This window comes from Ictalurus punctatus, chromosome 10 (genome assembly GCF_001660625.3).
Source record: "Ictalurus punctatus breed USDA103 chromosome 10, Coco_2.0, whole genome shotgun sequence".
Classification (NCBI taxonomy): Eukaryota; Metazoa; Chordata; class Actinopteri; order Siluriformes; family Ictaluridae; genus Ictalurus; species Ictalurus punctatus.
The window spans coordinates 5,840,747-5,865,000 of record NC_030425.2 but is presented as its reverse complement, the minus strand read 5'-3'; the positions used below and the strand labels follow the sequence as shown (position 1 = coordinate 5,865,000).

At 43.3% G+C, this 24,254-nt stretch overlaps 2 protein-coding genes across 7 annotated transcripts in view; both read left to right on the top strand.

Annotated features, from left to right (window-relative positions):
• Window positions 1-24,254, top strand: part of socs7 (suppressor of cytokine signaling 7) — an 85,323-nt gene that overhangs the window by 31,817 nt on the left and 29,252 nt on the right. The gene's annotated exons all lie outside the window — the stretch shown is intronic.
• Window positions 169-24,231, top strand: abcc10 (ATP-binding cassette, sub-family C (CFTR/MRP), member 10). Of its 6 annotated transcripts, none has more exons than XM_017477595.3 (24): window positions 169-414; window positions 823-871; window positions 1,013-1,262; window positions 1,426-1,708; window positions 3,283-4,630; window positions 5,430-5,657; window positions 7,850-8,006; window positions 8,975-9,123; window positions 9,263-9,342; window positions 9,506-9,677; window positions 9,910-10,008; window positions 10,103-10,292; window positions 10,477-10,554; window positions 10,647-10,826; window positions 10,928-11,057; window positions 11,180-11,366; window positions 12,186-12,529; window positions 12,633-12,802; window positions 20,283-20,443; window positions 20,554-20,807; window positions 21,105-21,250; window positions 21,367-21,464; window positions 21,556-21,668; window positions 23,790-24,231. In XM_017477595.3, the coding sequence occupies exons 4-24, from the start codon at window positions 1,521-1,523 to the stop codon at window positions 23,950-23,952; spliced, it is 4,635 nt and encodes a 1,544-aa protein (XP_017333084.1). In that variant the 5' UTR covers window positions 169-414; window positions 823-871; window positions 1,013-1,262; window positions 1,426-1,520; the 3' UTR covers window positions 23,953-24,231. The 6 variants fall into 6 exon arrangements, with proteins under 6 accessions (XP_017333084.1, XP_017333085.1, XP_053539215.1 ...); XM_017477596.3 differs by having other exon boundaries at window positions 823-915; window positions 1,429-1,708; XM_053683240.1 differs by having other exon boundaries at window positions 823-915.

The following is a 24,254-nucleotide window of genomic DNA, read 5'->3' as shown; positions in this document are numbered from 1 at the left end:
TATATATATATATATATATATATATATATATATATATATATATATATATATATATATATATATATATTCATATATAGTGGGTGTGTGTATGTAAAAGTTAAGAGTGATGAATATTTTTGAAATTTGCTTTCATTCTTAGCTCAGGACTTTTATTATGACAGGCTGATATGTACGTTTCTCACTTCCGCATCAGTGTTTACTGTACACCGGCTATACATTAGAGCAGGTACACGCTGCAACAAAGTCAAATGAAACGCATTTAAAGTTTCCGGTGGTTCTTTAAGTAACGCGGCGACACATCCAGCTGATTTATTCTGGAGTCATTACATAACAAGTGCAGTTTAAAACGTGCCGCAGCTGGTTAGCCATGTCATCTGGTTCTAGTGCCTGATAACCCAATAATCTCCCTAACCTGTAAGTGATCCGTTTTTGAACTTCTAAGAGAAAATATCCTTCCGAGAAAATAGTGCCCTTGTTATTTCCTTTGAGAAGTAGGGTTTGTTGACGTTCACACTGTGTCTGCTGAGGCTTTTTTTGTTGTTGACCCAGCTTCATTATTAGCTGTGCGAGACTGCAGTAAAAACAATAGTTTTTGGGTTTGTAAAGGTTCATAGGATTCATAATGAAGTTTATTAAATGGTTCCTCACAGTATCAAGACTTCTAATGGTTTAACCAGTGACCTGTGTGACCTAGTAACGAAACTAACTGGCAAATATTCCAATATAACACACACAATTGTACATGATTAATTACCAACCACTTTATTATTTATGAACACCATACTGATACTGTGCCCACTGTCCCCTGCTCTTGGCTGTCAGATTTGCAATCCGATGTGGTCTTCTGCTCTCGTAGGCCGTCTGCCTCAAGGTTTGACATGTTGTGCATCCCGAGACGCTCTTCTGCTCACCACAGTTGAGTGGTTATTTGATTTACCCTAGTCTTCCTGTCAGCTCAAACCAGTTTCCATTTTCATTTTCATTTCAATGCACTTCTGCCCTCACTCTACAGACTCCTGTGTGTGAAATTCCCCAAAGATCAGCAATCTCTGAAATATTCGAACAAGCCCATCTGGCACCAACAATCGTGCCACGGTCAAAATCATTGCGATTCCCATTCTGATGGGGGGTGGGATAAGTATTGGATTGGATAATTGCACAGAGAAGCAGAATTCCTAATAAAAACAAGCAAGACGTCCTCATAAAGATGCCGATGAGTGTTTCATGGATCTGGAACTGAACTGAAACTGAACTTGATCTTGGTGAGAAACCACGAGGACAGTCCCTATTATCTTGGAATAAAAATACTTTTATTTTTCTGCCATAGTTATATAAGTATAAGGATATTTGGTTAGCATCTTCTGTTGTTGTACAAATAGAGTGCAGTAGAAATAACCGAATACTGTACTTTGTGTTTCTATTCAGCAGTGTGTGTGTGTGTGTCTGTTCTGTGGCACGATAATCATAAAGTCAACCTTGGCTCAGACGTCATGTCCTGACTGATTCAGACATCCAGAGCAATGGAGGGACAGTTAGACAGCTCAAGGCCTTCCAGCATCATATCAGAACTATGCGGCACCGAGGAGGACTGGCCATTTCCTGTGTGGCAGAATGGCACCCTCAGTCCCTGCTTTAACCACATCATCTGTGGAGCTCTCGTGCATGCTGTTACTGCAGTGCTCAGTGCCTGTTATCTGAGTGTGCCGAGGTAAGATGGACGATCGATCCAGAATGGTGCAACTGAATATGATTCATGTTTAAATGTAGAACTGCATGAAGGCGTCTGTCTCTATGTCGCGTTGCAAAACATTGTTTACATTATGATTAGATTGTAATTGACTGGTTCATTTTTGTAGGGTTTTTCATGCACCATGATTTATTGTGTTTGTATTTACTGAAGTCATACGATGCATTAACCCCTGTTCTGATATGGATTCATTATTTAGCATTTTTTATGTGTTAATTGTAAATAACATTGGGGCGGTGATGGCTTAGCGGTTAAGGCTCTGGGTTACTGATTGGATGGTCGGGGGTTCAAGCCCATTGAGCAAGACTCTTAACCCTCTCTGCTCCAGGGGGCGCTGTATCATGTCTGACCCTGCGCTCTGACCCCAACTTCCTAACATGCTGGGGTATGTGAAGAAAAGAATTTCACTGTGCTGTAATGTATACGTGACCGATAAAGACTCATAATGACATTACTGTTTACATTACTCTTTGAGTAACAGTGAGTTTTACACACTGCAGTTATATGTGCTGCAATATACACTATTCGGCCTGTTGTCGAGGCCCAGTGAGGTCCATGAATATCTGATTGGCTGAGGTTGGACTGGAACAACTTAAGCGTCCTGCACAGAGCCCTGACCTCAACCCCACTGAACATCTTCGGGATGAATTAAAATGACAGTCCTTCTCACCCAATATCAGTCCAATCCTGGTCTCACTAATGCTCTTGTAGTTGAAGGAGCACAAATCCCCATAGCCACACTCCAAAATTGAGTGGAAAGCCTTCCCAGAAGAGTGGGGGTTATAATAACAGCAAAGAGGGGGACTAAATCTGGAATGGTGTGATGGCCAGGGGTCCACAAAATAGTTTTTGACCAAATAGTGTATTAAATCAAAATAATGAACCAGTAATATCTCATAGTTAAAGATTTAACCGGTATTAATTCATTTAAGGTTTCCACCAGGGCCGAGGTGGATCCGGAGCCTATCCTGGGAACACTGGGCAGGAGGCAGGAGGCAGGAATACACCCTGGATAGGATACCAGTCCGTCACAGGGAACCATGCACGCACAAATTCACACGCTCGCGCACACCTAGAGGTAATTCAGTCTAGAGGTTCTACCTATCTGCACGTTTTTGGTTGATGGGAGGAAACTGACGAACCCGGAGGAAACCCACACAGAAAAAACATGTTAGATAGTTACATCAGCTCTCTAACTCACGTTAACTGCTAGCTGGTCTTTATTTTGGAAGAGACGGTTACTACCGTCTAACCTGCGCTTTGCATCTTCCATGTGCCTGGACATGTCCAAGATCATGTAACAGAACACAAGTTTTTCTTTGTTAGAGTACTCATGTGCGTGTTTCAGGCTTCTGGGATGTCCAGGGTGTGCTCCTGCCTCACACCCCACCTTCCCGGGAGTCCAGGTTCAATGCGAGCCTCTCCAGGATAAAGTGGTTACTTAAGTTCAACGGATGAATATTGTGATAATGGTTAATATTCTGGTTTGTATTTCTACTCCGTATGCTAAACGTTCATTATCGATGTTTTTGCAGACTCGGTGTCCCTCTGCGCTCGCGTTCTGTTGGCTGGGTCTTCAGGTCTGTCGCTGCACTGCTGCTGGTTTTCGTTTTTATCACGGATTTGGGATTTGTGCTCGTGCTCCACCAACGGGACGTTTACTTGAACGTCTTGGCTGACGGATGCGGTGTCATCGCATGGCTGGTCCACCTTGGGGCCATTTTGTCCTTGCAAAGATCTGTCTACAGAAGGACTCGAGGGCCACCATTTTTTCTGATCCTGGCTATTCTTCCTGTTCCGAACATAGTGTTTACCCTTATTGCTTACATTCAGGATGGCAGTCATCTCAGTAACGAGCACCTCTTGCAGCTCGGAAGATTTGTCTTGTCTGTTACCAGGTCAGCCCTGATCTTTTTGTACTTGCTGGCCTTTATCTTTCCTTGTTACACGTCGCAAAGGGAGTCTCTGCTTGTAAACACGGACGATGGGGCTCCTCTTATTGTCCCTGAGCCTGCTGGAGGTGAAATGGTGGCCGAGGACGGCTGCAGCTGCCTGTCTAGGTTTCTCTACTTGTGGTTGAATGTTCAGCTGAGGCGAGGTCAACGCGGAGAGCTCGAGAGACCCTGTGATGTTTTACAACTTCCCCAAAGGCTACGGACCAAAGCTGTCACTCAACGCTTCAGTCAGTGTTGGGTACGGTGTCTGAATAACAGAGTGCCGAGGACACTTGAAGGGAACCAGCAGGATGGGTTGTACAGTGAGATCCAGCCTGAGGCGCTCTCGGAGGAAATGAGCCACCATGACGTGAGACTCTTCAGGGTGCTGCACAAGGCGTTTGGACCACGCTACTACCTCCTTGGTGTGCTGAAGCTGATGGCCAGCTTGCTAGCCTTTGCAGGACCGCTACTCCTCAGCTGGCTAGTGGGGTTCATGGAGACTGAGGGGGCGCCACTGAGCAGAGGCGTGTGGTGTGCTGTCGGACTCTTCTCGAGCACTTTCTTAGCAGCGTTCCTCCGCAACGTCTTTGTTTTCCAAGTGTCGAAGGTGGCCCTGGAGGCTCGGGCCGCCGTGGTGTCCACCATCTATTCTAAAGCTCTGCGGGTCAGCAGCTCGGCGCTGGCACGTTTCACTACGGGCGAGGTGGTCAACTACATGAGCACGGACACAGACCGACTGGTCAATTTTTTCAACAGCTTCCATGAAGTTTGGAGTCTTCCTTTCCAGTTCATCCTGGCCCTTTACCTGCTTTACCTGCAGATGGGCGTCGCCTTCCTGGGAGGTCTGGGTGTGGCTTTCCTGCTCGTGCCACTCAATAAGGTTCTGGCATCCCGCATCCTGGAGAACAATAAACACATGCTGACGCACAAGGACAGCAGAGTGAAGGTAGGAATGCATCACTGTTCTTGTTTACTCTTGAGGTTACCTGTTACATGCAGTGCAAGTTTTCATATCGTTCTCAGTCTTTATTTGAAATTCAGTTCAGTTGTATTTTCGACGTAGTTGGGTTATCGTACCGCGTTGTGCGACGGTGAACACGACTGTAAAGAAATTCTATAATGCCAAAGATTCTTATGAAATGAAACGGTTTTAAGAAGAGCAGAAAACTGTTAAAAAACTAAATCAGGTCAATATTTGGTGAGACCTTTACCCTTTGCCTTTTATCTACACAGTCATGTGGTTTTATAAGCCAATCATCTGCTTGGCTCTCCACGTGCTTCTGTTTCTTTCTTTCTTTCTTTCTTTCTTTTTTTCTTTCAAATAAAGTTTTGCATATCTAAAATTTGCTTGTTTCTACTGACAGGCCTTGTATTTAATTTGATTTTAATTTTTTTTGCACAGTACTGTATATTTGTTTTAGGATTTCTGCGCAGTTTCTGTATATTTAAATGTCCAATTTTCGATTTAGTTGTGTCTGATCATTATGAAGAAATGATTCAATATATAAATGCCTGAAACTGCAAAACATTATGTATTTCAGTGCAATAAATATGGGCGCGTTAAATCTCTCTCTCTTTCTGTAATCGCCAGTTATGCAAACGATATTAATCTTATATAGACGAATACTTCAGACCTTAACAAAATGATCGTTATCGATGAATTAACACACGGTTGTCCAAGGATCCGCTTCAGTCGGAAATGATGCCAGTTGTTTGACTCGTGCGCTCTGTTTCCCTTTTTAAAGCTAATGACTGAAGTCCTGTTTGGAATCCGAGTTCTCAAGTTTTATAACTGGGAGCAGCACATTGCAGAGAAGATAACTCAGAGTCGCAAAAAAGAGCTGAGTCACCTGAAGGCCCTGAAGTATCTGGACGCAGTGTGCGTGTACACCTGGGCAGCTCTTCCTGTCGTTATCTCGATCCTCACCTTCATCACGTACGTGCTGCTTGGAAACAGTCTTACTGCAGCGAAGGTGAGCAGTGTATTCTTATATTCTAGATTCATTGCACATAAAGTGAAATATTTCAAGCTTTTTTTTGTTTTAATCTCAATGATTCGACATTTCTGTATTATAAATTCTTTATTCTTATTTTTTGAGATACTGGATTTTTTATTTGTAAGCTGTAATCATCACGATTAAAACAAAAGAAAGGCTTTAAATATTTAAGAAATGACACTGTGCTACAATGTAAAGTAGAGAGTGTACAGCTTGTGTAACAGTGTAAATTTGCTGTTCCCTCAAAATAACTCAACACACAGACATTAATGTCTAAACCGCTGGCAACAAAAGTGAGTACACCCCTAAGTGAAAATGTCCAAATTGGGCCCAATTAGCCATTTTCCCTCCCCAGTGTCATGTGACTTGTTAGTGTTACAAGGTCTCAGGTGTGAATGGGGAGCAGGTGTGTTAAATTTGGTGTCATCGCTCTCACACTCCCTCATACTGGTCACTGGAAGTTCAACATGGCACCTCATGGCAAAGAACTCTCTGAGGATCTGAAAAAAGAATTGTTGCTCTACATAAAGATGGCCTAGGCTATAAGAAGATCGCCAAGACCCTGACACTGAGCTGCAGCACGGTGGCCAAGACCATACAGCGGTTTAACAGGACAGGTTCCACTCAGAACAGCCCTCGCCATGGTCGACCAAAGAGGTTGAGTGCACGTGCTCAGTGTCATATCCAGAGGTTGTGTTTGGGAAATAGACGTATGAGTGCTGCCAGCATTGCTGCAGAGGTTGAAGGGGTGGGGGTCAGACTGTCAGTGCTCAGACCATACGCCACACACTGCATCAAATTGGTCTGCATGGCTGTCGTCCCAGAAGGAAGCCTCTTCTAAAGATGATGCACAAGAAAGAGCGCAAACAGTTTGCTGAAGACAAGCAGACTAAGGACATGGATTACTGGAAGCATGTCCTGTGGTCTGATGAGACCAAGATAAACTTATTTGGTTCAGATGGTGTCTAGCGTGTGTGGCGGCAACCAGGTGAGGAGTACAAACACAAGTGTGTCTTGCCTACAGTCAAGCATGGTGGTGGGAGTGTCATGGTCTGGGGCTGCATGAGTGCTGCCGGCACTGGGGAGCTACAGTTCATTGAGGGAACCATGAATGCCAACATGTACTGTGACATACTGAAGCAGAGCATGATCCCCTCCCTTCGGAGACTGGGCCACAGGGCAGTATTCCAGCATGATAACGACCCCAAACACACCTCCAAGACGACCACTGCCTTGCTGAAGAAGCTGAGGGTGAAGGTGATGGACTGGCCGAGCATGTCTCCAGACCTAAACCCTATTGAGCATCTGTGGGGCATCCTCAAACGGAAGGTGGAGGAGCACAAGGTCTCTAACATCCACCAGCTCCGTGATGTCGTCATGGAGGAGTGGAAGAGGACTCCAGTGGAACCTGTGAAGCTCTGGTGAACTCCATGCCCAAGAGGGTTAAGGCAGTGCTGGAAAATAATGGTAGCCACACAAAATATTGACACTTTGTGCCCAATTTGGACATTTTCACTTAGGGGTGTTCTCACTTTTGTTGCCAGCGGTTTAGACATTAATGTCTGTGTGTTGAGTTATTTTGAGGGGACAGCAAATTTACACTGTTACACAAGCTGTACACTCTCTACTTTACATTGTAGCACAGTGTCATTTCTTCAGTGTTGTCACATGAAAAGATATCATCAAATATTTACAAACATGTGAGGGGTGTACTCACTTTTGTGAGATACTGTGTGTGTGTGTGTGTGTATATATAGTATGTGTGTGTGTATATATGACAAAGGTGAAAGCCTTTCTTCCAATAAGAGCAGTAATGCAGCAGATGTGAAAAGCATCTCAGATTCACTAGAGTCAAACTGAACCCAGTGCATCTTAATCTTTTACAATATATCCATCCTAAGCAAAGAATATTACCCGTATGTAAAGCATATGGTATCCTTTTGGCTTTTTTAATCATGCTCCTGTTCCCAGACTCTAATTTGCATACCTCCCTGATGTAAGTGTGAACGTGAAGCCAGCTCTGAGGCTCTTTCTCTGTGAATATGACGCTTCGGACATTTTCTATAAGAGCGTAGGAGAGAGGGACTCGTGATGTTTTGGATTCAGGTCACACCGGAACAAAACCCACTGATTCCGGCACTGAAATTGCTTACTTGTTTTGTTTGTAGGTTTTCACTACTCTGGCTCTAGTGGGCATGCTCATTCTTCCACTCAATGCCTTCCCCTGGGTTCTTAACGGCACACTGGAAGCCAAAGTATCTCTGGACCGCATTCAGCTCTTCCTCAGTCTGCACGATCAAGACTTCGGTGCATACTACAGCCAAGGTAGTAAAATTATTCCCAAGGTAGTTCTCTACAGCCTAAAGGAACAAACATGGAAATAGTCGGAAGTTGGCTGTCTATCCAAGCCGTGATTTCCAACAGATACCGCTGCTTATAACCACTGATCATCACTCAATTCGATTATATTTCTAGCAGTTTATACAACAACAAAAAAAACAGACATGGGTAGAATTGTCTTTTGAATAAAAATCAAAGCAGCTTCTTCACAGAAAGCTGGGTCCAGTTCACTAAAGAGCACAGAACGTCCAGCAGTGACGAGTAAACCTTCCCCTGAAAGTAATTTAAGGTCTAGACAGAGATTTCGACAGATATTCAACGAAGCTCTAATTGACGAGAGCAGGCATTTTTACAAAGCAGCTTTATGGAAACCCGGATGTACCGTAGATTTCCATCCCTATCGAACAAGCCACTATAGGGACAATGGAAAGGAAAAACGCCCTTGAGGACGACTCAAAAGGCGGAACCCAGCCGAATAGTAGGATCGCAACTCGTTATTGCATTATACATCTGTAGAAGAGTGCAGGCAGTAAAAACAGTGCGTTGAAACGCTGTTCAGTATGACGATATTAATATTATGTAAATAAGTCTGGGGTGAGCACAGGGAGGTCTTTCTGATTACAGCAGGAACAAGTCTGCAGGCGAGTTCATGCACTGAAACGAGAGCGACGCAGGGTCATGAACTGTTTTGGCGACATCTTTAGGGTGTTCATGTTTAGGGACCACAGCAGCATACGTTGAGTCACAAGTGCAGAAAGCTCCAAGCAGAAGTAAGGCATCAGGATGAATCAGGCAGGCCCATAAGGCGAGATGAGCCACAGGGGTAACATTGTGTCAGGCAACAGCCAGTCCAAGGACTCACTGAATCGAGAGTAACGTAGTCCTGTATAAAATGCGAATGACAGTTTTGTTTGGTTTAAACGGTTCGTTTAAATGTTAAATGTTTCACGCAGTATCTCCTGATGACCCTCTAACTGCCATTCAGTTGACCCAAGCCGATTTCTCATGGAAGAAGCCAGATCCACAGTCTAACTCTGAGGTCGATGACGCATCTCCGACACAAAGCCTGTACCTCCATAATCTCAACTTGAGTGTCAAGAAGGTGTGTGCCACTGTGGAAACGAAAGCACACGACAAGCCTATCAAGGGCAAAGAATCATTATCGGACATTATTCCGTTACAGATTTTGCTCCTCGTTACAGTTGTCCTATTTTAAGTCGTATTTCTTGTGAAAATTTCAGGGCTCTCTATTTGTTGTGGTTGGCAAAGTTGGCTGTGGAAAAAGCTCACTGTTAGCTGGCATTACCGGAGAGCTGAACAGGTATCATTTAATGGTGTCGTTTATGTTCAAATCATTTTAAATCCAGGCACCCCAAAAACGCTCATCCTCACATACTAATAAATAGATCATACATTTATGGAAAAAAAAAAAAAAAAAAAAGCTTCATATAAACATTTCTATTTATTTCAAAATAACTCTGCAGAGTTGGAGGGATTGTGCACGTCCAGGGTAGAGAGCAGGGCTTCGGCTTGGTTGCCCAGGAGCCGTGGATCCAGCATGCAACCGTGCGTGATAACATCCTGTTTGGAAAGGACTTTGACAGTGGCTTCTATCAAGCTGTGCTCGAGGCTTGTGCCCTAACTGCAGACCTTGATGTAAGCCCATTTCTGTATTTTCAGTTATTTCAGCTGGGGAAAATGGTTCACCAACGGAGCTGAAACCTGTGAAGCCAAACCAGATAATGATTCAGAGAAGTGTAGAAGTGTCCCAGGATTGGCTGGTTGTTTTCCTAATCGATCTAGAATAAATCCTTGGATGTGGATCCTATACAGAGTCGGAAAATGAATCCGACAACGTTTTAACCGTTACACGCTGAATGTTCTGCAGGTTTTGCCAAATGGGGATCAGACAGAAGTAGGAGAGAACGGAGTGACACTCAGCGGAGGGCAGAAAAGTCGACTCGCTCTAGCCCGAGCTGTTTACATGGTAAAAGCTCTCACGGAAACATGGAAACCAATCCGGAAATATTGTACCAAAAGTAGGGCTTTAACCTGATAGACCGTGTTGCGTTCTGTGACAGGACAAGGACATCTATCTGCTGGATGATCCTTTAGCAGCAGTTGATGCTGACGTGGCTCATCATCTCATGCAGAAATGCATTTTGGGAATGCTCAGGAGCAAGACCAGAATCCTTTGCACTCACAGAATAGAGTTTGTGGAGAAAGCCGATCTAGTAGTGCTGATGGACAATGGGACAGTTGTAAAAACAGGTATCATCAATATAACCAATATTATTCATTACTCTAGTGTGTACAGTATATAGTATATACACAATAGTATATAGACGTGTGCATGCCATTTACAGATGTGTTGCCTGAGCCTTGAAAAACCCACAAATGTTTGAAATGTTGGATCAGGTCTGATGTTCTTGATGGTCTGGTTTGCTTTGTAAAGGAACACCACAGGAGGTCTTATCTCTGGTGAAAGATGTACGTATGGGTAGCACGAATGAGAGCAAAGTGAAGGAGAAAGGTGATTATTGTATTTCATTACCTGTTTCTCATTGTAAAGTTTTAATCCAGTCAGAGCTGAGATTTTGTCTTGCTAATAAATACTTTAATTAGGTGGCGCTGAACAAGACGAAGAGCCGACCAATGAGACCGATTCAGAGGAAGGGCTTCGCACCATAGGGGAGGAGCAGAAGCAGATGGGTGGACTCGCCTGGACGGTCTATAAGTCCTATTGGAAAGCAGTGGGCGGGTGTATGGCTGTGTGTGTACTTTTGTCCCTGCTCTTCATGCAAGGTATGAATGACGGAGAACAGCATTTTAGCATCTCGTTAGACTGTGCTGTAATTACTCCTGTAATTAATACCAATACACTAATGACATTACCTTTACCGCAGGCTCTAAGAATGTGTCTGATTGGTGGCTCTCTCACTGGATCTCCAACTTAAAAGCTAATGGGTCTGAACTGGTGTCTCTGACAGCAAGTCCTCTCTCTGCCCTAGTGCTTCTCTCTGCAGACACACTTGCGTAAGTTAGGATAAAAAAAAAAATAAACCTTCAGAATTAGTCTGTATTTTGTAATACAGAGCTAACAGTTCAATTGCTGCCGTTGTTGAGAATTAATTTTTTTCTGAAACATTTCATTTAAGGTTTCCTTTACCAGTCAGAGACTCGTTTGGCAATATGAGCTCAGAGCTGAAGTTCTACATGACTGTGTACGGTTCTCTAGCTGTAGCCAATACCGTCTTCACCGCTGCTCGTGCTTTCCTGTTTGCTTACGGAGCAATCCACGCCGCCACGGTCATCCATAGAAGACTGCTGGATAGTGTGCTTAAGGTAATCTGTAAAAAAAATAAAATAAAAATGTTTTGTTAATAACAGAGAACAAATAAAACAAGATTATGCAAATATTTCCGAATGTCGGACCATTATGCCGAATTTCAGGTGAAGATGTATTAGGGTCATGGATGAAAGTGTTTGCAATGTCATACAGTATAACCGCAGTGCTTAATTTTTAAATAGGATCAATATATTATATGCCCATATATAGACATATTCAAGTACGCACTATATGCCCATATATAGACATATTCAAGCACACACTATATGCCCATCAATAGACATATTCAAGTATGCACTATATGCCCATCAATAGACATATTCAAGTACGCACTATATGCCCATATATAGACATATTCAAGTACGCACTATATGCCCATCAATAGACATATTCACGTACGCACTGTATGCCCATATATGGACATATTCAAGTAAGCAAAAGGAATTAATTAGCATGTAGAATTGTTTTACAGATTGTCTTAGCCAGCAACCTGACAGGGTTTCTGATATCATTCCTGAATGTTCATAAACTTCATTGCTAATGTTAGCTAGCCAGCTATATGACATAATAAATGTTCATAATATTCAGAGCTAGCATTAGCTAGCTACCTAATAATTTCTGTCATATTTATAACATTAGCCAGCTAGCTCTATGAATTAACCTGACTGGTCCATAAATGTTCATAATGTTAACAGTTAATGTGAGGATGCATTTTAAAAAATACATTTAAAAAAAAAGATACATTTCTAGAATGATCTTATTTCCTTTGTTCATCTCTCATCCAGCTAATATTGCTGTTTCATTCTTAATTCCAGATGACGGTGACATTCTTTGACACCACTCCTCTGGGCCGAGTCCTAAATCGCTTCTCCTCAGACATCTATAGCATAGATGACTCGCTACCGTTCGTCCTCAACATCCTTCTAGCCAATGTCTTTGGGCTGTTGGGAATGTTGGTGGTGATGAGCTATGGGCTGCCCTGGGTGCTGCTCCCTCTAGTTCCACTAGGGGTGCTGTACTACCAAACTCAGAGGTTTTATCGGCACTCCTCCCGTGAGCTCAAACGCTTGTGCAGCCTCACGCTTTCTCCAGTCTATTCACACTTCTCCGAAACCCTCAGTGGCCTGACAACAGTGCGGGCCAGTGGACACACCGCCAGGTATAGAGCCCGTGCCTCTCAATGCCGCCTCTGTGTTTCCTCTTGAGATCTTCATTTCATAATCCTAGACTTAACTGTTCACACTCAATTTATAACCATGCAGGTTTGAGGAGGAGAATGAGAGGAGGTTGGATCAGAACCAGCGCTGTGTGTTCATCAGTAACGCTGCCATGCAGTGGCTAGACATTCGGCTGCAGATGATTGGCGTCACTGTGGTGACCGGAATTAGCGTAATCGCTGTGATCCAGCACCAGAGCGGATCCGTTGATCCAGGTTGGTCGTCTGCTTTCCTCACGCTTACTTCGTATTCACAACTCCTCATAAACTTCACTGGTAATACTAGGCAGCCAGCCATCCTTATAGGATTTCGGGAATGCAAGTCATATGAATAAAAGTTCATAAATAAAATGTAAATTAGCCAGCTGGCTATTTGAGATACTCTAACAGGAGTTCTGACAGTATTTAGAGGTCATTGTCATAAATGTTCCTAATATTTCACTACTAATGCTAGATAGACGCCTAACATGAGCTTACATATGAGGATATTTCAGAAAATTTAAATCATAAAGCAATGTCTACCCAATGACGCCATGCCCTTCTATTCAATTCAATTCTATTCTATTTGTATAGCACTTTTAACAATGGACATTGTCTCAAAGCAGCTTTACAGAAACATATAAACACAGGATAGAGGTTTTAAGCGTGGGAATTTATCCCTATTGAGCGAGCCGGTGGCGAGGTAAAACTCCTTAAGATGATATGAGGAGGAAACCTTGAGAGGAAGCAGACTCGGAAGGGAACCCGTGCTCATCTGGGTAACGACGGATAGTGTGAAAGTACAAGAAAGTTCATTATGGTTTTAACATGAAGTCTGTTTGTTGAACTAGTCCACTAAAGGAGACTTGGTGTGTGACCCTGTGTCCTTCTGTCTGACCCTGCTCTAAATACTAGAAGCAACTGAAGCAACGCCTGTGACGATGATGCGTATTTATGGGAAGTGCTTCGTTTGTAAAGCACGAGGTAGCAAAACACCAAGGGAGAGTGAAAGGTCCAGTGAAATATCGACACGGCCGTGCTCCGAGCGCTTCAGTTAATACCATAGTGTTGAATGCCGTCATCGAACCCGTGCTAATTATAACATTTCAGCGCTGCCGTGGGAGGACGGGACAAAAGAGCTGCACATTGCACACACAGTTATGTGTTAAGCCTCACAGTATGCGCTGAACCTCACAACAAACCTTTAGCTCTGAACAATAAGTCTTACAAAAGACCATCATGCCCTTTAGAATATAACAATGTGGGGGGGGGGAGAACCCAATATCAATGAAAAGAAATCCATCCATAAAAAATGATCCATAATACTCCACAATGCGGTCACGATATTTCAAGTCTATTCCCCAAAGTGTCTCAGTTTTCTCTGCTCATCTATGGATGTTCAGTGTCCTTTAGACCGTCTCTTCAGCTTACTTCGTTCTGAACTGATGAGATTAGCAGCCTTTTCGTCACCGCGTTACACCCTAATGCGAGCACACGCGACTGATGACGCTAGTTTATGATGACTAGTTATCAGTCAGTCGTCATGGAAATGAGCCGATCGTATTTTAAAAAGCTGCCTGATCTACATCAGTCCTTTCCAGAAACGCCGGCACTTTCAGAATTTGAGTGGTGCCGGACGTCGTTCCTGCATGTTCCGGTGCAGATGAACTGCTGATGATTGATAGGGCCCAGTGTGAAGCATCATAATTGTAAGAAAAAATGATGAGGATGTGGAAGATCTCAAAGAAGAACTTTCTTGCAGCACGGTGACAAAGTACACTCGGGTTCAGCACAGGGATTTCATACTGTATTTCGAACCAGGTTTTCTGTACGTCGTGTAAATGAAGTTTCACTCTAGATGTAAATTCAGGATGGCGTTTGATGTAGAGATGCACCGATGTATCGACCGATAAAGGCGATTTATTTCATGCTACAGGCCATCGGACGAGAGTTCAAAAACATCCGTTGATCAGGGGTCGATTGTATCCTGTCAATCAAAACAGGGCGGGAAAACACATGGAATTCGTGCTGTGTGTAAAGATGATGTCTCTCGTGTGGAATGACGGCAAAAGTGCAGTTTGTAACCTCTGCACCGATTACATTTTTAATCATTTTTCAGCCCCGAGTCTACATTTATTTTGCCTGCGCTGAATTAAAGCTCCTGTACACCGCTGAAAGATTTATATAAAGACGAGTTGACAAAAAAGTTTATATTGTACAGAAAAATGTTTATAGAGTAGTATATTTCATATCCAGTTAGTATTAATATATAAAAAGTTGATGTTATATATGACCAGTTTGATGTCGGTGATGAAGTAGACACGCTTGTGTGTGTGGAGAGTGAATGTGAGACTAACGGGAGGATTTTTACACTTCAGTCAGTGTTAATATGAATTAATAACATTCAATAAATTCATAATCTTACTTTAATCTTCAGAACTGAGTTCATGTGTTCATGTTCATTACAGTCATGTGTTAATGTTTATGAGACAGTTACTGTCAAACAACTTGCTGAAATGGAGAGAATAGAATAGAGAGAGAGTTTTTAATTTGTATTTCTTTCAGAATTGTGGAAAGAATTATTATTCGTATAAAAGGCAGAACTATCGGTATCGGCCGATCTCGCTCTGAATAATCGGTTATCGTATTGGCCGATATCGCTCTGAATAATCGGTTATCGGTATCGGCCGATATCGCTCTGAATAATCGGTTACCGGTATCGGCCGATATCGCTCTGAATAATCGGTTATCGTATCGGTCGATATCGCTCTGAATAATCGGTTATCGTATCGGTCGATATCGCTCTGAATAATCGGTTATCGTATCGGCCGATATCGCTCTGAATAATCGGTTATCGTATCGGTCGATATCGCTCTGAATAATCGGTTATCGTATCGGCCGATATCGCTCTGAATAATCGGTTATCGTATCGGTCGATATCGCTCTGAATAATCGGTTATCGGTATCGGCCGATATCGCTCTGAATAATCGGTTATCGTATCGGCCGATATCGCTCTGAATAATCGGTTATCGTATCGGTCGATATCGCTCTGAATAATCGGTTATCGTATCGGCCGATATCGCTCTGAATAATCGGTGTTGGCCGTTATCTCTCTGAATAATCGGCTATCGGTATCGGCCGATATCGCTCTGAATAATCGGTTATCGTATCGGCCGATATCGCTCTGAATAATCGGTTACTGGTATCGGACGATATTGCTGTGAATAATCGGCTATCGGTATCGGCCGATATCACTCCGAATAATCGGTTATCGTATCGGCCGATCTCGCTCTGAATAATCGGCTATCGGTATCGGCCGATATCGCTCTGAATAATCGGTTATCGGTATCGGCCGATATCGCTCTGAATAATCGGTTATCGGTGTCGGCCGATATCGCTCTGAATAATCGGTTATCGGTGTCGGCCGATATCGCTCTGAATAATCGGTTATCGTATCGGCCGATATCGCTCTGAATAATCAGTTATCGGTATCGGCCGATATCGCTCTGAATAATCGGTTACTGGTATCGGACGATATTGCTGTGAATAATCGGCTATCGGTATCGGCCGATATCACTCTGAATAATCGGTTGCCGGTATCGGCCGATATCGCTCTGAATAATCGGTTATCGGTATCGGCCGATATCACTCTGAATAATCGGTTATCGTATCGGCCGATATCGCTCTGAATAATCGGTTATCGTATCGGCCGATATCGCTCTGAATAATCTGCTATCGGTATCGGCCGATATCGCTCTGAATAATCGGTTATCGTATCGGCCGATATCGCTCCGAATAATCGGCTATCGGTATCGGCCGATATCGCTCTGAATAATCGGCTATCGGTATCGGCCGATATCGCTCTGAATAATCGGTTATCGGTATTGGCCGATATCGCTCTGAACAATCGGCTATCGGTATCGGCCGATATCGCTCTGAACAATCGGCTATCGGTATCGGCCGATATCGCTCTGAATAATCGGTTATCGGTATCGGCCGATATCGCTCTGAGTAATCGGTTACCGGTATCGGCCGATATCGCTCTGAATAATCGGCTATCGGTATCGGCCGATATCGCTCTGAACAATCGGCTATCGGTATCGGCCGATATCGCTCTGAATAATCGGTTATCGGTATCGGCCGGTATCGCTCTGAGTAATCGGTTACCGGTATCGGCCGATATCACTCTGAATAATCAGTTATCAATAGATACCACTCTGAATAATCGGCTATCGGTATCGGCCATTATCACTCTGAATAATCGGTTACCGATATCGGCCGATATCACTCTGAATAATCGGTGTTGGCCGTTATCACTCTGAATAATCGGCTATCGGTATCGGCCGATATCACTCTGAATAATCGGGTATCAATAGATATCGCTCTGAATAATCAGTTATCGGTATCGGCCGATATCGCTCTGAATAATCGGTTACTGGTATCGGCCGATATCGCTGTGAATAATCGGCTATCGGTATCGGCCGATATCGCTCTGAATAATCGGTTACTGGTATCGGCCGATATCGCTGTGAATAATCGGTTACCGGTATCGGCCGATATCGCTCTGAATAATCGGTTATCGTATCGGCCGATATCGCTCTGAATAATCGGTTATCGTATCGGCCGATATCGCTCTGAATAATCGGTTATCGTATCGGCCGATATCGCTCTGAATAATCGGTTATCGTATCGGCCGATATCGCTCTGAATAATCGGTTATCGTATCGGCCGATATCGCTCTGAATAATCGGTTATCGTATCGGCCGATATCGCTCTGAATAATCGGTTATCGGTATCGGCCGATATCGCTCTGAATAATCGGTTACCGGTATCGGCCGATATCGCTCTGAATAATCGGTTATCGTATCGGTCGATATCGCTCTGAATAATCGGTTATCGTATCGGTCGATATCGCTCTGAATAATCGGTTATCGTATCGGCCGATATCGCTCTGAATAATCGGTTATCGTATCGGTCGATATCGCTCTGAATAATCGGTTATCGTATCGGCCGATATCGCTCTGAATAATCGGTTATCGTATCGGCCGATATTGCTCTGAATAATCGGTTATCGTATCGGCCGATATCGCTCTGAATAATCGGCTATCGTATCGGCCGATATCGCTCTGAATAATCGGTTATCGTATCGGCCGATATCGCTCTGAATAATCGGCTATCGGTATCGGCCGATATCGCTCTGAATAATCGGCTATCGGTATCGGCCGATATCGCTCTGAATAATCGGCTATCGGTATCGGCCGATATCGCTCTGAATAATCGGTTATCGTATCGGCCGATATCGCTCTGAATAATCGGTTATCGTATCGGCCGATATCGCTCTGAATAATCGGCTATCGGTATCGGTCGATATCGCTCTGAATAATCGGCTATCGGTATCGGTCGATATCGCTCTGAATAATCGGTTATCGGTATCGGTCGATATCGCTCTGAATAATCGGTTATCGGTATCGGCCGATATCACGCTGAAAAATCGGTGTTGGCCGTTATCAGTCTGAATAATCGGTTATCGGTATCGGCCGATATCACGCTGAATAATCGGTGTTGGCCGTTATCAGTCTGAATAATCAGTTATCGGTATCGGCCGATATCACGCTGAATAATCGGTGTTGGCCGTTATCAGTCTGAATAATCAGTTATCGGTATCGGCCGATATCGCTCTGAGTAATCGGTTACCGTATCGGCTGAGAAATTTAGTATCGGTGCATCTCTAGTTTGATGTGATCGCTTTCCGTTCTCACAGTACTGATGTCGTTACAGGTGTTGACCCCCCAAATGGTGAGCTGATAGGATTGTCTAGAGAGACGTCTTTGTGAATGATAATGACGCGCACGTAACCCTTTGTTCAGGGATGGTTCTTGATGTCCCACTGCCCTCCCATGCTGTAACTGTGTGAATGTCACTTTAGGTGTTATTATACACATATTGCGGAGACCGAATTATCTAAGGGTGTATTGTCCCGTTGATAATTCAGACTTTTTCAGGGATGAGCGTTTTCCATCTGTTTAGAGGCAGTCTGTAATTTCTTACATGATCCTAATCATTTTTTATCATCCTTTTTTTAACGTTTAATGTTTACTCTTGTGGAACAACCAATAAACAAGTTCGTTCCTGTTATTGCTTCCATTATAGCAGCTATAAACACTCGTTCTGACAGCAGCCTCTCAAGTCATGTGACAAAGAAGCCTGAAGCCTCCTGCAGTGGGAAAGCGTTATTTATTGAGCTTATGCTACGAACAGGGAAATCATGATGGAAACAATGTTAGGAAGCCTTTGAAAGTAATATAGACCTTTAAAGTACTTTACAAACCGTACACAAGTGCGAAATCATTTAAGCTTCAGCTTCACATTGTTTTCGTTTGAGATGGTACTTAAAGCGGACCTATTAATCCCAACGGATGCGTCACGCTAGGAACAGCATAACAGTACGCTGCCAGATTTTTCGAACAGGTCGCGCATGCGCGTTTACTTCTTTTTGCACTATTTAGTTGTTCCACAAGGTGGCAACAGTGACCCCGGGCCGTTGATTCTCAAGATAGTTACTGCTCTTTACTGAATCTTGTAGGCCATGAGAGGTAGTGCCTGTGTACGCTTACATGTCAAATGGAGTATACTTTGAAAGGCTATGCATACGTGTAAAAAATTTTTAAAATAAATAAAAATTAAACCGGAAGTATACTTTGGGCTTTATGCAAAATTCACTTTTACATGGTGTTTGAGCATAAATGTGTCAGCAGTGTGTACAACCACCCTATAATGCTAAAAATCCACCCACTCCTTTTTTTTATATTCCACATACATCATAAACCGTCTCAAAATGAGTCCTTTGCATTTTCTATGCAACGTGACGGCACATTGGATCAGGCCCTGCCCATGACTGGTGACGGGCCTTGTACTATTAGCATAGCTCCTCCCCTGTGTGAGCTGCACATAGTCCGCCATGTTCTCCATGCTGGAGCAGCTACAGTGATAAGAAGACTCTCTCAGCTTCGTAAGCTTAGTAAGTCTTCTGTTGTTGGCTGTGAGAATGAACATAAACAGTCTTCATGTACTCCCGGCATCAGAGCCACTGAAGACGTAGTGGAGAGGTTTTATTTTTGAAGGAAATGTGTCCCAAGAAATAGCTACATTCGTGTATATTTGTGCGAATCATTTTACACCGGACCGCTTTGTGAACGAGGGTCAATACACAGCGGGATTTGCTGAAAAGTTGATTCTCAAGCATGGATCAATACCAGCTGTTCGTGATCCAGCTTCATATCCAGATGTGTCGCACTTTATATTTTGTGAATGTTGTGCAAATCGCCTTTCCGAATGAGCTTGTCGGCAAATTCCACGGCTAATGTGGCTAAAGTTACCGTCGTCTCTGATTGTATTCACAGAGACCAGAGTCTCTGTGTCTGTCTGTATAATTCCTACATATTGGGCTGAACACCGGTATTTACGGTGTCGGTCATACCGGTTCTGCTGATTTGTTGTTGCCGTAGTATCCGAAGCACGAGCTGTAAAGGCACATCCCTCTTCTGGAAATGAATGATCCATGGGGTATTTTGAGCTGAAATTTCACAGACACGTTCTGGGGACACCCGAGACTTGTATTACATCTCGTGTAAAAAAAAAAAAACACAAAAAAAACAAACAAAGGTGCATAATGGGTCTCCTTTAAAGCTAAAGTTGCTGTGTGTTTGTTTGGGCTAGGTATGGTGGGTCTGGCTCTGTCCTATGCTCTATCCATCACTAACCTGCTGTCAGGATTGATCTTCAGCTTCGCCCAGACTGAGATGCAGCTGGTGAGTGTGGAGCGTACCGAGGAGTATTCCACCTCCATTCCTCTGGAACCACAGCATGGCAAAGCAGAGGTGAGAGAGCCAATCCCGCTCAAATCCACATGGAACAGGGGAGAGTTGTGTTGTATTTATAATGCACAAAATATACTTGCGTAACCCTAACTGTGCAACTTTTTAACTAGCTTCCAGCTTCCTGGCCCGAGCACGGTCGAGTAGAGTTTGACGCAGCGGTCTTGGCGTATCGGCCTGGATTGCCCAATGCTCTGGATGGCGTCAGTTTTCTGGTGATGCCAGGTGAGAGGGTCGGGATCGTTGGACGCACTGGCTCAGGGAAGTCTACTCTGTTCCTGGCGCTGTTTCGTATGGTGGAACTGAAGCAGGGATGCATACTGCTGGACGGGGAGGACATCAGTCAAGTTGGGCTCTCTCAGCTTAGGTGAGCAGTGCAGTGTAGTCTGTATGATGACGCTTTTTGAGCATTTGACTGGAATTCATTCAAGATGAAATATTGGAACGTTATTAAATACCAGGTGATAAAAAAATGTTAAGTGGAAATACTTAACATTATAACACAAGGTTATGTTACTAATTACAGACTGTAAAATGTCACCTAAGTGCCGTTTCTCCAAAAGAAAAACAACAACAATACTATAAAGAAAAATGTCTCCAATAAGTGCTAACATTGTTTTTTATTCACCCCGTATAACTCGCAAACATGTGATGTCCTTTGTAGGTCCAAGCTGGCCATCATCCCCCAGGATCCCTTTTTATTCTCTAGCTCTGTGAGGGAGAACCTTGACCCCTGTGGGCGTCACCTAGAACATCAGCTACTAGACGCTTTGGAGCAATGTCACCTAGGAGACGTAGTTCGAAGAATAGGTATGTGCCAGCGAGTGAGTCATACATTGGTAATTTACCGTATGTGCATGAATAAGTTTATAAGAGTGCACAGAGAAACATTTTCTTCTCGTCTTTGTCCCCCTCTTATTTATCAGGAGGGTTGGAGGCTGCAGTGGGAGAGAGAGGAAAGAATCTTTCAGTTGGCCAAAGGCAGCTGCTATGTCTTGCTCGGGCTCTTCTGACTGACGCCAATGTACGCGCATGCGCAGATCGTTTCTTGGGTTTTTTCATTACGCAGGCCGATATGACTATAACGGGGTAACATTTGGGTGTCTTCTTTGTAGGTTTTATGTATCGATGAAGCTACAGCCAGTGTAGATCACAATACTGACATGCTTCTACAGAAAACTATCCGAGAAAGATTTAAGCACAAGACCGTGCTCACCATTGCCCATAGGTAAGGGCCATATTTATTTTCTGTTTGAATAAGCACCGTGTAGGTGGAATCTCCAGAATCTGCAAAGTTAAAAAATGATCGAGTTAACATGTAGCTGAGTACGAAAATGTGTTATAGAGTGGGAAAAGTAAAAAGAAAAAAACCCCACTTTAATTAAGTATATAATAAATAAATAATTTTCTAAAATAAATGAATAAAAGATTAAATATTACTCCTGCTTTTATCATTTACTCTCGTACGTGTTATTGGATTGTTTTGTCACTTTTTTTCCTCTCTCTCTTTTTGACACCATTTTCTCCATATTTAAGTCGTTTCCCAGTTCAACAGCTACCGTCAAGGTTAGGGTGAGGACCAGCATGCACTTCCACACATGAAACCAGCCGCTGGAGGTTTTTCAAACTGCTACTCGAAAAGACACAAGTAATGTCTTGGAGTCTTGGCTACGGATGGCTCTGGCGTCGCGGGGATTTGATCTCAAATCTCTCAATCTCTTGAGTGAAAGCTGTCCTGCTGTGACGCACAAGAGCCCCTTCATTTACTCGTCTCGTACTATCCTGACCACTTACGACATTGAGCCATAACATTAAAATCCATCTGCCTAATATTGTGTTGGTCCCCCTTGGGCCACTAAAAAACCTCTGAGCTGTCAAAGCATGGACTCCACAAGACCTCCACTCTGAAGATGTGCTGTTTTATCTGGCACCAAGATGTTTGTAGAAGACCCTTTAAGTCCTGTAGTTTGCTGTCCACATGATATAAAAGAACATGTGATTGATCGGACCAGACCACCTTCTTCCATTGCCCCATGGTCCAGTTCTGATGCTCATGTGCCCATTGTAGGAGCGTTCGGCGGTGGACATGGGTCAGCATGGGCACTCTGACCGGTCAGCAAGCTATGATGTACTGTGTGTTCTGACCCGTTTTTTTTTTTTTTATCATAGCCAGTAATGACATTTTCAGCAATGTGTGCTACAGTAGCTCTTCTGTGGGATCGGACCAGACGAGCTAGTCTTTGCTTCGCACACACATCAGTGAGCCTTGGGTGCCCGTGACCCTGTCGCCGGTTCACCGGTTGTCCTTCCTTGGACCACTTTTTGTAGGTACTAACCACCGTATATCGGGAACACCCCACAAGACCTGCCATTTTGGCGACGCTGTGACCCGGTCATCTAGACATCACAGTTTAACCCTTGCCAAAGTCGCTCAGATCCTTACACTTGCCCATTTTTCCTGCTTCCAACACGTCAACTTCGAGAACTGACTGTTCACCTGCTGACGAATTGATCCCACCCCTTGACATTTGCCATTGTGATGCGATAATCAATGTTCTTCACTTCACCTGTCAGTGGTTTTAATGTTACGGCTGATCGGTGTCTGTGATAATGAGAGACGTGCGTCCATATCCATCCAGATGTTAGATGTTAGGTTCGAAAAGGTACAGAAGTATAAAAGTAACACAACATTATATTTAATTCAATTTATTGACTGTTTGAGACTTTCTAACTAAATAAGTTTTTATTGGAGCTTAGTCTGTAGCAAATAATTACCTTAAATTTTTATTTATTTATTTATTTATTTATTTATTTATTTATTTATTTATTTTAACTGAAACGGATTCACAGTGAATTTGAAAGTCTTGTTTAGGACTGGATTCTGAGGTGGGTTGCTAAGGGGGGTGTGGCCATTCATAGGGGACAGTTCCTAGTTCAGACAGATGTTCCTCAGGAAACTTAAATCTCAAATTTAAGAGCTCAAATTTAGTGTACTGTGTCGTCGTGATAAAAGTAAGTGGATTTCTAGTGATGGCTGGGTTACTTCAAAAACATGGCCAAAAAATTAGCTTTCAGCAGACATTTCTAATAGTTAGCACTGAGTTATAATCACAAGTTCATCATGTTCATCTGTGGTCCCTTTATTGGTAAGAACTGGGGAACTGGCCATACTGTTTGCAAAGGGTGCTTGGACCCCGCAGATCGCTGTTTGTGGCTGTATGTTTGTTTGTTTGTTTGTTTTTTGGTGAGAATCTATACATGTGGAGATGTTTATTTGTAAAAGTACCCTTGAATTACAGTGATCTCACCCTTGTGCGCTCTCTCTCTCTCTCTCTCTCATATCCAACAGACTCAATACAATCATGGACTCTGACAGAGTTCTGGTGATGCATGCTGGGAAGGTGGTGGAGTTCGACAGCCCATCTGCTCTGCGCAAAAAAGAGATTCCGTTTTTCAGAAACTTCTACACGGAAGAGACGAACGATGACGGAGTGCTAACCGAGCGTGAATAGCAGCACCGATCTGGACCGGTGGTTTTACAGACATCGCATCAGTTCGGTTAAAAACTCCTCCAAAGACCGAGATTTCTTTACGACATGTTTACACGATGACGTTTGAATTCAGGAGAAATCTGCTTCCTGTTTTATACTCTCGTCACACGTTTAAAACTATATGTCTATATGATTTATCTGGGGAAAATAAGAAATTCATATACTAAGGTTGAGTATTTTGTCACACATTAAATAAGTCCAAATATATTACACAGAAACAAATTAAATAAATAAATCATGGCTGCTTCTTTTCTTTTATATAT